This window comes from Gloeophyllum trabeum (genome assembly GCF_000344685.1).
Source record: "Gloeophyllum trabeum ATCC 11539 unplaced genomic scaffold GLOTRscaffold_00007, whole genome shotgun sequence".
NCBI classification, from domain to species: domain Eukaryota; kingdom Fungi; phylum Basidiomycota; class Agaricomycetes; order Gloeophyllales; family Gloeophyllaceae; genus Gloeophyllum; species Gloeophyllum trabeum.
Window position 1 is genome coordinate 131311 of NW_006920416.1, and position 13750 is coordinate 145060.

The 13750-nt window shown below is 59.6% G+C and overlaps 4 protein-coding genes across 4 annotated transcripts; 3 read left to right on the top strand and 1 right to left on the bottom strand.

The window, feature by feature from the left end:
* The first annotated feature begins 1722 nt into the window (after positions 1–1722).
* Positions 1723–3295, top strand: GLOTRDRAFT_60869 (alpha/beta-hydrolase). Its single transcript, XM_007867975.1, has 2 exons — positions 1723–2577; positions 2628–3295. Exons 1-2 carry the CDS (start codon positions 1772–1774, stop codon positions 3193–3195), a joined length of 1374 nt encoding a protein of 457 aa, XP_007866166.1. The 5' UTR covers positions 1723–1771; the 3' UTR covers positions 3196–3295.
* Positions 3296–4252: 957 nt separating this feature from the next.
* Positions 4253–8456, top strand: GLOTRDRAFT_116123 (AAA-domain-containing protein; the record flags this gene model as incomplete). Its single annotated transcript, XM_007867976.1, has 20 exons — positions 4253–4540; positions 4589–4672; positions 4725–4839; positions 4887–5472; positions 5536–5610; positions 5672–5802; positions 5852–5950; positions 6002–6153; positions 6211–6420; positions 6481–6781; positions 6837–6933; positions 6986–7121; positions 7172–7254; positions 7311–7415; positions 7464–7557; positions 7608–7883; positions 7939–7957; positions 8000–8007; positions 8061–8152; positions 8208–8456. The coding sequence occupies 20 exons, from the start codon at positions 4253–4255 to the stop codon at positions 8293–8295; spliced, it is 3039 nt and encodes a 1012-aa protein (XP_007866167.1). The 3' UTR covers positions 8296–8456.
* Positions 8457–8488: 32 nt separating this feature from the next.
* On the bottom strand, positions 8489–8748 carry GLOTRDRAFT_129288 (uncharacterized protein; the record flags this gene model as incomplete). Its single annotated transcript, XM_007867977.1, has 2 exons — positions 8489–8683; positions 8731–8748. 2 exons carry the CDS (start codon positions 8746–8748, stop codon positions 8489–8491), a joined length of 213 nt encoding a protein of 70 aa, XP_007866168.1.
* Positions 8749–11175: 2427 nt separating this feature from the next.
* Positions 11176–13368, top strand: GLOTRDRAFT_76289 (uncharacterized protein). The gene is made up of 7 exons (XM_007867978.1): positions 11176–11657; positions 11712–11843; positions 11894–11972; positions 12030–12171; positions 12222–12777; positions 12835–13094; positions 13147–13368. The coding sequence occupies exons 1-7, from the start codon at positions 11196–11198 to the stop codon at positions 13307–13309; spliced, it is 1794 nt and encodes a 597-aa protein (XP_007866169.1). The 5' UTR covers positions 11176–11195; the 3' UTR covers positions 13310–13368.
* The last annotated feature ends 382 nt before the right edge of the window (positions 13369–13750 follow it).

The following is a 13750-nucleotide window of genomic DNA, read 5'->3' on the forward strand; positions in this document are numbered from 1 at the left end:
TTCTACCTGCTTTGCCCACACTGGACACCCTGCTCTGTGCTTAGGACATCCAGGTGATGCCTTCATTGATGTCTCACAGAGGAAGTTGTGGGGCAAGGTTGGAGAGGATAGATGGAAGTTGTGGTCATCCCTTGCGACATCAGGAGATCTATGTATACATCACCCATACTTTACTCGGCACATCCTATTCATCAACAGTAAAGGAGAGGTTGTCTGGACACTGCCTAATACAGTGAGCAAGTGGTGTAAGAAAACAGATAGTGCATGGACACATGATGCACTGCTGGAAAAGATGGTACATCACATCAGTCAGATGGTACTCTTTAACGGGGCAGGAGTTATGAAGGGTGAGTGAGATCGTCACAGGGACCCTTCTTGCACTGACACTGTGTGATGACCAGGTCAAATGATCAATGAAGCTGCTAAAAATGCACCATTGTTCACGTCTGACAACTGGCCATGTACCATGGACACACATGCTGTGAGAGAGCATAGAGCTTGGAAATGCACTGCTGAAGATCCATCCTGCTCCATGCTCAAACCAGTCTTTAGCTGGGACAATGCCCAAGTGCCACATACACAGCAATGTATCACATCTGATGCAGTCAAGCGAGCCATGATTGACCCCGGGAACAAGCCTGAGTGGAACTGTGACCATTCTCTGTCGCATGTCAATGACTGTGAGTAAAAATACCGCAGACAGTGTGATATGGATCAGTCACTCACTACATATTCTCGCCACAAACAGCACTGCCAGGGACATTCATGCTGCAGTGTGGCCGTCAATAATACACCATTGCAAAGGCCATTTCATCCATCATCATGCCAAGCTGGGCCATGGTCAACCTAGTGGAGTGCAGATGGGGCAAAATCAACCTGGCTCACAGTTGTCAGGAAGGCTGAATGTATGTGTCGCAGAAGGCCACCATCAGGCTTTGCAAGAAGATGCCATGGACCCTCATTAGCCTATTGCTCTGCATAAAAAGGTGCCAATTTCATTGGGAAGTGTGGGATTTGGAAAGGACCATGTCACGGTCTCAAAACTTGTTGCACCTGTTATGTATCTGTTCTTGTAATGCTCTGTCAATGCTGTCACTTGCTCCTGTATGGTTTCATCAATAGATTGCTTGTCCCCTCCACTCCTTCAGATGCAATCATTGCAGGTGACTCTTGAAACCCTGCTGCCACTGCCTCTCTCCACAGCTGCAATCCAGCTCATCAACATTATGGTTGTCAAAACGCTGAATGCTCTCACTGGGCACCACATCCACCCCTCTGGCACTGACAAATGATAGTGAATCACTGAGCTCAACACATTCAGGCCTCGCACAAGAGCATAAATAGCAGCCAACAATTATTTGAGAACACACATGAAGATGTTACATGGTGGGCGAGATGCAACTATGTGGGAGGTGATAGATGGAGCAGACTCACCATGCATATCCTGTCTCTGTTGAAATATTCCTAGCAAACGGAAGACAAGTGCGTCTGCCCCGAGCAGTCGGTTGCCCGAAGGGCAATCGTGTGCAGTACATCGAGTAGCCGCAACAAATATATACGATTTTCTTATCATCTTATCAGTCAGGCCCACCCGCGGCGGTGCTCGCAAGCTCGAACCCACAGGTGGAAGGGGGTACCACAACAGACAGGCCGTCTAGGATTAAATAAATTCAAAGACGAGGTGGCGTGCAGCATGTGATTACAGAAAGTGATCGAGATTGTGAGATACGCTCGTCGCTGTCTTCAACAACGACCACGACCACTCCCCGCCATGGCCCGCGTCCCGCTCATCGGCCGCCTGTCTCCCCGCGAATACTTTGCACTCGTTTTTGGCTTTCTTTTTATTGCGTTCGAGTTTGTCCTGCGCATCACCGTCTTGTTCCTGCCGACGTCGGTCGTGAACTGGTTCACCCGCCACTCGCGCTCCGTCTACCACTTTTTCTTCGGGCCGCCCAAGCCAAAGTCGCAGCACCGCCAGATCAGCGAGCGCATCCGCAAGGCGCGCGACTTTGCCGAGCTCTGCGCCATCTTCGGGTACGTCCACGAGGAGCACATCGTGCTCACCAAGGACGGCTACCTCCTCAACCTCCACCGCCTCCCCACCAAGAAGGGCGAGCGCCGCGACCGCCCGGGCACGAGCACCGGCAAGCCCGTCGTCTACCTCCACCACGGCCTGCTCATGAACAGCGAGGTCTGGGTCTGCCTCACCGACGAGGAGCGCGCGCTGCCCTTTGTGCTTGCCGAGCATGGCTTTGACGTCTGGCTGGGCAACAACCGCGGGAACAAGTACTCCAAGAAGCACCTCTACCACAACTCGCTCTCGCCCAAGTTCTGGGACTACTCCATCGACGAGTTTGCGTGGCACGATATCCCTGATTCTATCGACTACATCCTCGACGCGGCCAAGGAGCCGAGCCTGAGCTATATAGGCTTCAGCCAGGGCACGGCCCAGGCGTTTGCCGCGCTGAGCATCCACCCGCGCCTGAACGAAAAGGTCAACGTCTTTATCGCGCTCGCGCCCGCGATGAACCCCGAGGGGCTCGCCGCGCCTGTCGTCGACGGCCTGATGAAAGCCTCGTGAGTCCTCTGGATCCACTCAGCGTTCCACCCCTTTTGACCGGCCCCAGCCCGACGCTCATGTACCTCTTCTTCGGGCGCAAGTCGATCCTGTCGTCGGCGACGATGTGGCAGTCGATCCTGTACCCGCCGATCTTTGCGAAGCTGATCGACACGTCGCTCGGGTGGCTGTTCGCGTGGCGCGGGCACAACATCGCGCCGTCGCAGAAGATCGCGGCGTACGCGCACCTGTACTCGTTCACGAGCGTGAAGGCGGTCGTGCACTGGTTCCAGATCATGCGCAACGCGGCGTTCCAGATGTACGACGACGAGCTGCTCAGCCCCGTGCGCACGAGCAACAGCGGGTACCGCCCCGCGCGCTTCCCCACGAAGAACATCGTCACGCCGATCGTGCTGCTGTGGGGCGACCGCGATAGTCTGGTGGATATCAATGCGATGCTGGCCGAGCTGCCGGGGCATACGGTCGAGAAGCGCCTGCATGGGTACGAGCATTTGGATATTCTGTGGGGGAAGAATGTGCACCGCGATGTCATCCCCGAGGTCCTCGACGCGCTCAAGGCGCACTGCAATAACCCGCAGAAGCTCATGGTCAACGGTGTCAAGTCCCCGCCTTCCTAATAGACGTCTAGAGTTGTACTGTACGCAGTTTGTGTTTATGATATTGATACCAACTAGGTTACGGAGCGTCCGACAAGGGCAATGCCGAGCTCAGCATCTACTTGTTGTCGCCTGCCTCGGCCACGCAGGGTGGCTGTTTCAGTCGGCTGTCATAGGCTCGAGAGCAAAGTTTCTGGTACCCCTGGTCGTCGATGAGCGGAGGCATTCCGTATTGCCACATATGTGATGGCATAACGCGTCCTATGTTGGAGATTACACATCGGTGGAGGTGCCTTGAACAAACCGCTTATCCTACGTCGAGCACAAAAGCATCCTTTCGCTTCGCCCGTAGATACCGACAGGCCTCTCAGGGGAGGACCTGGCGGCGCGTCAGGAGGCATCGAATGGTCCACAGAATCGAAACTGCCCGGTCGACAGGCCTGAGTAACTCTGACATCGGTATGCGGCAGAGCAATTGCCTTCGTAGGAGGGACATCTGCGAGAGCCAGATTTGCAATGGAATGGAAAGTGTCCATTGCCGTGTTATATAAACCAGGTAGCTTGTGCCCTCCCAGCACGCCCTCGAACGATATGCTTGCCAGAGTCGTCGCCGGGGCTGCTGCTATTTTCCTCGCCATGGCGCTGTCCAGCGCCCAGAGCCAATGCGCACAGTGTCCTTCGATGCTGGGGGACTACCACCTGGTGGTTGACCGCACTACCCCGGACGATCCCACGCTGAGGTTATGCGGGTGTGTATGCTCACTTTACCACGGCCGAGCGAGCTCTGAAGTGCGAACGGACAGATATGCAGCGCCGGGGTCGTCGGGGCCTTTCACGGAGTTCTGTGTATACAGCGTGAGTGGACTGTGGCAGTTCTAGTAGGACGTTCTGATAGAAAGGGCATGTGCAGAACGTGGACGGACACGATGTGAATGGGCGGTTTTGTTCGGGGCAGTCGGTGGCGCTGGGACCTTGCTAAGGATATAGTGTGACTTGTGATGAGGACTAGTGTAATACATGTTGTGGCAAAGTGTGAATCGCCGTCGAGGGCTAGGGTTAGGGTCACTTGGCTCCCGCCATGACACGGACGTGCGCGGTCGAGTACCGCAGCCTCCGCTCGTCGCTCGTGAACCTGCCCATCTCGCTCTACGGGCCTTTGCTTCAGCGCGGCCAGCGCCCGCAGTCCGTCGCCGTCCACCTCAAGTCCACCAAGCAGAAGCCGGCCGAGGTCTATGTCGGCTGGACGGGGCTCGCGTCCGCCTCGTCCCTTGCCCACTTTAACTCTGCGTCGGGCGAGGGGAGACTCGAGACGGTCGAGATTGACCCGCAGTACGCGCAGTCCGTCGGGCTGTACAAGGGCGCTGTCGTACGTCGCACTCCCCTCGCATCTGATTTCCCTACATCTCTTCCCCAGGTCGAGATCGGTCTGCTGTACGACCTGCCCTCTGCTGATACTGTCGTCGCAGAACCAGTCACCGCAGACGACTGGGAGATTATTGTAAGTCTCTCCGTTCATGATACTCTAGCACCCACAACCTTTGGTCCTGCAGGAGCTGCATGCCGCCCACTTGGAATCCACCCTCCTCTCGCAGGTCCGCGTGGCTGCAGTGGGTCAGGAGATGGACGTCTGGGTGCATGGCAGGACAAGAGTCCGGCTCAGCGTCGGTACGGAACCACTCGCCGTCCTCGCCACCACTAACCCCTGCTCTCAGTCTCCCTGATCCCGCCACGAACCACACCCGCTCTCCTGACTTCCTCCACACAGCTCTCCATCGCACCGAAGCCCCGCTCGACCAAGCAGCCCCCCTCTTCTGCATCCAAGCAGCCTTCCACCGCCCCTCCCACCACTACCGCCTTTTCTTCCCCCCCGAAACCAAAAGCCCCGCCATCCGCCACCTCTTCATCGAATCTCACCCTGCGCGTCCTCCCCGCCCGCCTGGTCCCCGACCTCCCGTCTCCGGCCGAGCCCAAGCCCGTCATGTACGTCTCGCCGTGGACGTTCGCGACGCTCAGCGGGCAGCCCTGGCCGTTCCCCCCAGACCAGTCTGCCATGACCAAATTCTTCGTTGCAACGTACCGACGTGGCAAGGCTCCCGTCGACCCCACCGCTCCGCCACCGGCAGCAGAGCCGCAAGCGAAAGTCCTCAAGCCGACCGAAGTTTCCGAAGGGAAGGAAGAGGGGAAGGGGAGTGAGCGAAGGGAGGTGGTGCTCACGTACTGGAACGATATCGTGGACATGCACGTTGTCCTTGTGGGTGGGGAGGAGGAGATGGGCGTGGACGAGTGGGATTTGGTCAGGTACGAGTCGCGTTGCCTGCTGTCCTCGCCGTTCGGAACGAAATGCATGATGATGCGACACAGGCTCACGCTGATATCCCCGTATGCGCCGTCCTCGCACCCGCCTCCGCCCCCTCCAGTCTTCAACACTCATCTTAGGTACGTTCCCTCCCTTCCCGGTATCTCCTAACCGCACGACCTGGTTTCCTTTCCTCTGCAGACCCCCACCGCCCTTCGACCGCGCCAGGATCGCGCCCCACCTCTCCGGCATCGACGCACTCCTGAAGCGCCTCGTCGACTGGTGCATCAACACCTACCTCCTGCACCTCGACGTCGACGTCGTGCGCGGAGGTGAGTTCGACTGCTCGACGTTGCGAGCCCGCCTTGACCACCCTCCAAGTATCCACGCTCCTCCTCACCGGGCGCTCCGGGTTCGGTAAGACCGCGATCGCAAAGGCGGTCGCACACGCGATCCAGTCGGACCCGCGGACGTATGCGTGTACGTGGTAGCACCATGACGTACCCTGCGCTGTTGAGTCACTCTGCACAGACACGCTGTACGTCGACGCCGCGCGGTACGCCGCCCTCCCCGTCGCGTCCCTCAAAGCGCTCTTCAAGTTCTGGTACGCCAAGGCGGCGTGGCACCGCCCCGCCGTCCTCGTGCTCGACAACCTCGACAAGCTGCTCCCCGCGGAACTCGAGGTGTATACATCCCCCTTCCTCCGTCTTCCCTCCCCCTAACGTCCCCTCGCCCTGTAGCACGCGGACCCGACGCGCACGCGCCACCTCACGGAGCTCTTCCTCCACTTTTACGGCCGCTCGTCCCGCTTCGCGGCGCCCGACACGGCGCGCGTGCTCTGCGTCGCGACGGCGGAGAGCCAGAGCGCGCTGCACGCGCTCCTGAGCCAGATGCACGTGTTTGCGGACGTGGTGGAGATCACGCCGCCGGATAAGGACGCGCGGAGGGAGGTGAGGTTGCAGTGCTGTCTTGTGACGTTTAGTAGTCTTGACTTGTGGCTCGTTGGGTAGATCCTGGCTGCGCAGGTCCAGCGCCGCTTCGCGTCCGCGGGCGACCTGCGCGAGGACGCCGAGGCGCCGCTGAACTATACGGTGCTCGCGACGCAGACGGAGGGCTACTCGCCCGTCGACCTCGCAGACCTCGTCGCGCGCGCGGTGCACCAGGCGCTCATCCGCGCCGGTGCCACCGCGGACGCGGCGCAGGTCACGCTTGTCCACGCGGACTTTGACGCGGCGCAGGTGGATTTCACGCCGCTCTCCCTGCGGGATATCAAGCTGCAAAAGTCGGACGTTGCGTGGGCGGATATCGGAGGTACGTGAGCTGCTGGCGGGCTGGACGTGAGCGGCTGATTGACTCGGATTGGAAGGGCTGAGGGAGACGAAGCGCGTGCTGAGGGAGACGATCGAGTGGCCGACCAAGTATGCGCCCATATTTGCGCAGTCGCCGCTGAGGCTGCGCTCGGGGTGCGTAGTCCGTGCTTGCTATTCGACCGTATGTGTTCAAGTGCGATGCCAGGCTCCTGTTGTACGGATACCCGGGGTGCGGCAAGACCCTCCTCGCGTCGGCCGTTGCGCGGGAGTGCGGCCTGAACTTTATCAGCGTCAAGGGCCCCGAGCTGCTCAACAAGTACATAGGCGCGAGTGAGAAATCGGTGCGTGGTTCTGTCTTGCGGCAGTGGCGGTCGCCGATGGCCGTGTGCAGGTGCGGGACTTGTTTGACCGTGCCAGTGCGGCAAAGCCTTGCGTTCTCTTTTTCGACGAGTTTGACTCGATCGCGCCAAAGAGGTCTGTTCACCTTTTAGTTATGGTAGGTCGTTCGGGGTGTTGACAGGCCGCTGTAGAGGACATGACAGCACCGGCGTCACCGACCGCGTGGTCAACCAAATGCTGACCCAGCTGGATGGTGTCGAGGGCCTGACGGGTGTCTACGTCTTGGCCGCCACCAGGTCAGTGCGTTTGGCATGCGTGAATCCCGGGCTAACGTGGCTCGCCAGCCGTCCTGATATGATCGACCCCGCGCTCCTTCGCCCCGGACGGCTTGACAAGGCATTGCTTTGTGACATGCCGGACATGGAGGATCGTCGAGACGTACGTTCAACCTAGCCAAGGACGGAGCTTTAAACGGAAAATCCTTCTAGATCCTCGGAGCTGTCAGCCGCAAAGTCACCGTCGCACCATCCGTTGATTGGGACGAGATTGCTTGTGAGACGGAGGGGTTCTCCGGCGCCGACCTGCAGGCGCTCGTGTACAACGCGCATCTGGACGTCGTGCATTCGAACATCCCCAACGGCGTGGCTTCGCGGGTAGGCGGCGACGCATGCAACGACGAGGTAGAGCTGGAGTATACCGTACTTGGCGGCGCGGCAACGACAAAGGTCGTGTCCAAGGCTGAAGAGGCTGCTATGAAGCGGAGAGTGAGTCAAGGTGGTATGCGAAACGACCGGCAGCAGCTCATGTATGCTTGGGCAGTTGCGCCAAATAGTGGCAGGTTCCTCGCGACAGCCTGCCACTAGGTCGTCACAAGACCAAGAGAAATCAGTAAGTGCTCATTCCCTGACACCGACTGCATGGGTCTAAAGTAGTCTCTCCAGCACCAGGAAATCCAGATGGAACATCTGCTGCGCGCGCTGAAGACGACGCGGCCGTCGGTCTCGGATGAGGAGAGAGGCAGGTTACACCGCATGTGAGTCTCGCGTCTTTTTGTGCCTGCCTTGCCCTTACCAATGTGTCCTTGACAGATACCAAGCGTTCACTTTGGATCGTAGTGGCGACCTGCCGGTACCTCCGGACGCGGGGGGAGTGGGACAGAGGGTCTCCTTGATGTAGATGCGGCTGGCGCAATACTTATCAGCTGACCTGGAGGGATGTTCAGGTGCAGTCTTACTGCGGACACCCCCACTGGATCGGACGGCTGAATTAAATGCAACAAAACGATATACATTGTCGATATAATAATAAAAACTGCTTTTCTTCGCGAGCATCCCGACTAAAAAGGGGTTCTCTAAGCTCTAGGCGTACATCACGCCGGACACCCGGGCGAGCGCACGGGGAGCATTTCGTACACTGCGCCGGAGCTGACGCCGAGGCGGTCGATCTCGGTGGTGAACAGGCCGTCGTCGGTGCGGAGCGAGGGGTCGTCGGTGGTGTTAGTGCGTGGGGATGCAGGCGGGTGGGGGAGGGAGAGGCGGTGGAGGTTGAGGAGGATGCGGTAGCCCTGGGTGGAGGAGTCAGCGGTCATTTCAGCATTCGGCACAGCGACACTCGAGCATGCCGCGGCATCCGCCAGTCGCGTCCACGTGACCTCGCGCGGCCAAAGTTGGTGTCGCGTCTTTCCCACGGCTACTCTGTTCACGCTTGAGCAACTGCCCCGACGCCCGCCCGCCCGCCACGATGAGCGCTTGCTCCCCGCCCGGTGAGCTGCCCGACCGCCACAGCGTCTCCGATACCCGCCTCGGCCCCGCCCGCCAGTCTGCGTCGCCCGCCCCGTCCTCGTTCACGTCCCCGCTGCGTATCTCCAAGCGCGACTCTCCCCAGCGCAAACTAGAGGCCTTGCAGCTCGCCCGCCGCTCCTCCAACAGCTACAAGCACGTCCGCAACAACCACCTCGTATCAAAGTCCCCCTTCAAGTCCCAGATCCCGACCGCCTCCCGTCCCCTCACTATTCATCCCGGTCCCATCACCCCCAAGTTCCGTCGCGTCAGCGCCGAGAAGCGTCCCCGGCCCCTCTCCATGTCCGACAACGATGCCCCTGCGCCCTCCAAGCGTCGCCAGTCTCGCGGTCTCGAGCGTTTGGTCGACCGAGAGCCCGTCACGCGCAGTCCCTTCAAGCAGCGCTCAGACCACAGTGCCACTCCCGAGCCCTCGCCGACGCCGCCGCCGCCTCCCGTACCCGACAAGCTTGCCGTGCACTCTCCCGACCCGCAGCCATCCACCTCCCCCCGGCCTGTCCTTCGCCAGCAGAAACGCCTCATCGGCCCGCGCAGCAACGACGGCAACGGCTCCGTCGGCAGCCGGCGCCAGCGCAGGAAGACCGTCACCTTTAACGAGTGCTGCGACGTCGTCGAGTTTGACCAAGAGTCGATCGAGCTGCGCGACGAGGATCCCTTTTACTCGGACGGCGGAGATGACGAGGAGCAGGACGACGACCACGCACTGCATCACGAGGCTGACGTCGCGCAGTCCCGCGAAGCGAGCAATGCTACTGACGAGGACGGTGCCCATGCCACCGACGATGCGCCGCATACCCCCGTCTCGGGCTCGCCTCTGCCCCCTGACACGGAGACTGAGGGCGGTGTGCCGCTTGGCAGGACTCTTCACCACGATCGCAACGTCCCCCACCGTGTTGGTCACTCGGATGCCGACGACCTCCCACCGGATGCGGTGCGCACGCCGTCCTTGGATGGTACAGCGACTCTTCAGCTTGACGCTATTACTCTGGAGAGGTATCATGACCGAAGCACGGGGCACAGCCATATGCGGAGACGGAGTTCTGGAGAGGAGACACCTCAAGAACAGAAGCTAGGTACATTCTCCGTCCTATATTGTTCCGTATCACAACTGCTGACCGCGCTGACCGTTCAGTCAACGACGCAGCCCATGTTGATACCATAGAAGATGTACATGTCAAAGACGAACCCGAGGCCCTCGAGCTCTCCTTCATCTCCACCGACTCGCTCGACCCCGCCAACCTCAGCATCGGCCACACCGAGGTCTCCCTCTCCGGCCTCGAGGAGGAGCTCGGGCTCACCCGCCCGACCGAGTCGCCCCGCGGCCTGCCCGCGCTGCCCACCGTCGCACCCCTCCGCCTGTCCGCGTCGCCGTCGCCCAGGCCGAGCATGTCTGCCCCTACGAGATCGGCCTCGCCCATCGTGCCGCTCTCCCTGGGCGGCGGCTGGCAGGAGCCGCTGTTCGCCCCTCGGGGCTCTCATTCCCCTGCTCCGGCGTCTCCGCTGGGCAGACGCGCCTCGCCTGCGCTCGGTCGCGTCGGCTCACCCCTCGGGTATTTCAGCAGCAGCGCCAACGGCCGGTCCTCGCCGTACCAGCGCATGGGGTCGCCCCTGGGTCGCGCGGGCGCCGAGGACGAGGAGCCGAGTGGCGGGTCGGGGCGGCGCAGCCCCAGGATCAGCCGCGACGACGTGCAGCGGAAGCTCGTGACCAAGCGGAGCATGGAGAGCCCGCTGCGAGAGTTTCCCCCCGATCGTGCGGCCTCGCCGTGCGTCCAGTCTGCTTCTACGGCAAAGGACGAGGTGCCGCCTGGAGAGGAGGTCTGGATCAAGGAGACGAACAGCGGCACCGTCGACCCCGCCGACCTGGACGATCTCTCGGGGCCTGACGTGACGATGGAGGCGAGCGCGGATGAGAAGAAGGTTGAAGGCCAGGAACCGCCCAAGGCGACGCACCTCTGTCGCGCGGACAACCCGACGTACGACGGCGTCATGTCGCTCGACCCCGAGCCCCAGAGCATCGACCCCCCGCGCCCGCTCGTACCCAAGAGGGCGTACACGATGGAGGACGCGGGCGCGCCGCGGCTGGATGTCGACTTTGAGCAGGAGCTGGCGCGCTCGCGGCTGTCGATGGCGGGGATGAGGCTGAGCGAGCTGAGCGCCCTCGATCGGTTGATGGAGGATGTCGGCGGGGAGCAGGGGGCGGGGCTGAAGATCGAGGCGGTCACGGAGGGCGTCGTGGCCGGCCGGTACGACGTGAGCACCGACGATACGCAGGAGTCGATGGACGCGGACGAGGGGAATGGCACCGCATCGCGCGCTCGGCCGCCCGTCACCGACACCGCGCTGCTGTCGAATACCCCTTTCACGAGCCTCCCGAGCAGCCGCAGCGTGAGCGAGACGTCTATCCCCCCGCCGGTCCCCGCCAAGGACGCCATCCGCACGCGCGAGGAGCTCATTATCGAGAAGAGGCGCGAAGCCCGGAGGAGGGAGCTGGACGATGATTATTTACCGCCTTCGACCTCGAACCTTGGTCACGGCCTGCCTTCGACGGCCAACATCGCTGGGAGACCCAGCCGTCGCCGCAGCATGAGCACCGGGGACGCGCTGGATATGCTCGCGCAGAGGCGGGCGTCGGATATGAGGGATAGCAAGTTGCTGGATGTGCCGCTCGAGGCTGAAGATGACGCGCTGGGCGACAGCATAGACAGAGAGCTGAGGAAACGCGGCGGGAATGAGCAGACCGTGAGTACTGCATCGTTCTTGTCGTTGCACTCGCTCTAATAGGTTGCGTGTCAGAGATACCGAGTTCGAGAGCGCGAAGAGACGATATATGCGTCATCCGACACTGACCGTATCAGGCATATGCAGAGTGCCGGTGATCTAGACAGCGGGCAGGCTTGGAGGACGGTGAGGAGACCGTCAGATATGGTATCACTATCCCTTTCTACTACCCTCGCCGTCATCTCACCCTCCTATAGAACGAGTATGCGAAGCAAATCAAGGAGTACCGCGCACAAGACAAGTCAGGGAAATCGTACGGCAAGGTCTTTGTAAAAGGTGAGCGTCGGTAAGGGGCGCTAAGGTCATATCGTAACTGACGGCTAAACCTTATAGTCGTTGGTGTCAAGGATCTGCGCGTACCGATACCTCGGGAACCTACGGTCATGACATGCACTCTGAACAACGGCATCCATTATGTTACGACGCCCGAGTGCCCATTATCACGCGACTGTCATATTGGTCAAGAGTTTGAACTGTACGTGGATCTCTACTTTGGAACACCTGCCCGCATTCAACTCGGTTTAGGATTGAACATCCCAAGTTGGAATTCACGCTGACGCTAAAAGTGCGGCGTGACGCGCACATCGTCTCCATGTGCAAGGCCCTGGCGCCGCCGCCACCTGTGCGCCAGCCACCACCCGCTCCACCGCCTTCAAAAGGAGGCCTCAGGAGCTTTTTCTCTTCGCCAAAGAAGACATCGCATGCGGCCAACCGTCTGCGAGAGGTGCCTCCTCCAGCACCGCCTGAAATCAAAGAGAACCTCGCGCGCTATCTGAAGCCTGACGGCGTATTGGCCCGCGCATTCATCTCTTTCAAGGATGTCGCGAGCCGATGCGACACGAAACTATTCGAGACGAGTTTGCCTCTCCTGGGGCAGCGACTGGAAACGGCATCGAAGATGATAACAACCCAAGTCGGTGAAATCACGCTTCAGATATTCCGACTGCCCCCTCTTCCTGGTATCCCGCAGGACAAACTCCCGCAAAGCCTGGAAGAATGCCACGACGGTCTCAGGCACATCCATTGGCACAAGCAAACATACTTTGAAGGAACGTTGACGCAGTCTGGAGGCGATTGCATGGTATGGTTCTGATCAAGCACTGTGCGCCTGACATTGATGTGACAATTTCCCTTATAGACTTGGCGACGGCGACCGTTCCGAGTTATCGGTGCGAGCTTGGTAGCATTCAACGACGTCACCAAGCGCGCGACGGCCACTATCGATCTTAAGAAGGCACTCGCTGTCCGTGACGACGAGGAAGCTGGAACCATGGTACCAACTGGGCGATATTCGGGCGACGACTCGCTCGTCGGGATGGAACGGTCCTTCCGCATCCTGTTCCCGATGAACCAAGAGATCGTGTTCTTCGCCGACACGGATGATGAAAAGAGGAGATGGTACGGTAAATGCTTACCTATCCATTTCGCTGACTGACACTTCCTCGACTAGGCTTGAAGTCTTACGAGCATTAGTCGGCCGTATACCCCCGAACCCGCTATGGGCCGAACTCATCTGGCAGAGGCAACTCGAGATAGCCAAGCACAAGAACACGTCCTCTATTTCCAGCCCCGTTGCCCCAAGTGGCCTGGTGCCCTCTCGGCCTAATCGGTAGTGTAGTGTTGACATGTTTTCTCATTCCATCTGCACTTGACCTCTGCACCTGCTGTCGACTTTGCTCAAGACTGCTCTGTTGTACTTTGTACAGTATATACTGTATCTTATACTTCCTTATTTCCTGATGGCATCCATGCCTTCTCCCTGACATACCCAATTTCTTATAAGGTTCTTGGCAGGTCATGATTGATCCACAGCAAAAACATATCTACTGTGGGGGTCCAGGTGTTGGATTTGAGCTCACCCGGTCAACTGCTAACTCTCAATGTGTTATCCTGTTCTTGCTCTTTTGCCTCAAGGACATGAAGCAGGGCACCTTCCTCACGAACCCTTATCCTAATGTTCATAGTCTAAGAGAGTTCAATGCAGCGAGTTTCTTGCGGTACGTCATCCTTCCTTGCTCTGGTTTCATATGCGTCAATCGTTTGCGGACGATTGA

What these genes read in the sequence shown, in the direction of transcription:
- GLOTRDRAFT_60869 (XM_007867975.1), top strand. Translation starts at nt 1,772, where the DNA reads ATGGCCCGCGTCCCGCTCATCGGCCGCCTGTCTCCCCGCGAATACTTT. An exon ending in GACGGCCTGATGAAAGCCTC is followed by an intron (nt 2,578 to 2,627) that starts GTGAGTCCTCTG and finishes GACCGGCCCCAG; the next exon opens with CCCGACGCTCATGTACCTCT.
- GLOTRDRAFT_76289 (XM_007867978.1), top strand. Translation starts at nt 11,196, where the DNA reads ATGGACGCGGACGAGGGGAATGGCACCGCATCGCGCGCTCGGCCGCCC. An exon ending in TGAGGAGACCGTCAGATATG is followed by an intron (nt 11,844 to 11,893) that starts GTATCACTATCC and finishes ACCCTCCTATAG; the next exon opens with AACGAGTATGCGAAGCAAAT. An exon ending in AGTCTGGAGGCGATTGCATG is followed by an intron (nt 12,778 to 12,834) that starts GTATGGTTCTGA and finishes TTTCCCTTATAG; the next exon opens with ACTTGGCGACGGCGACCGTT.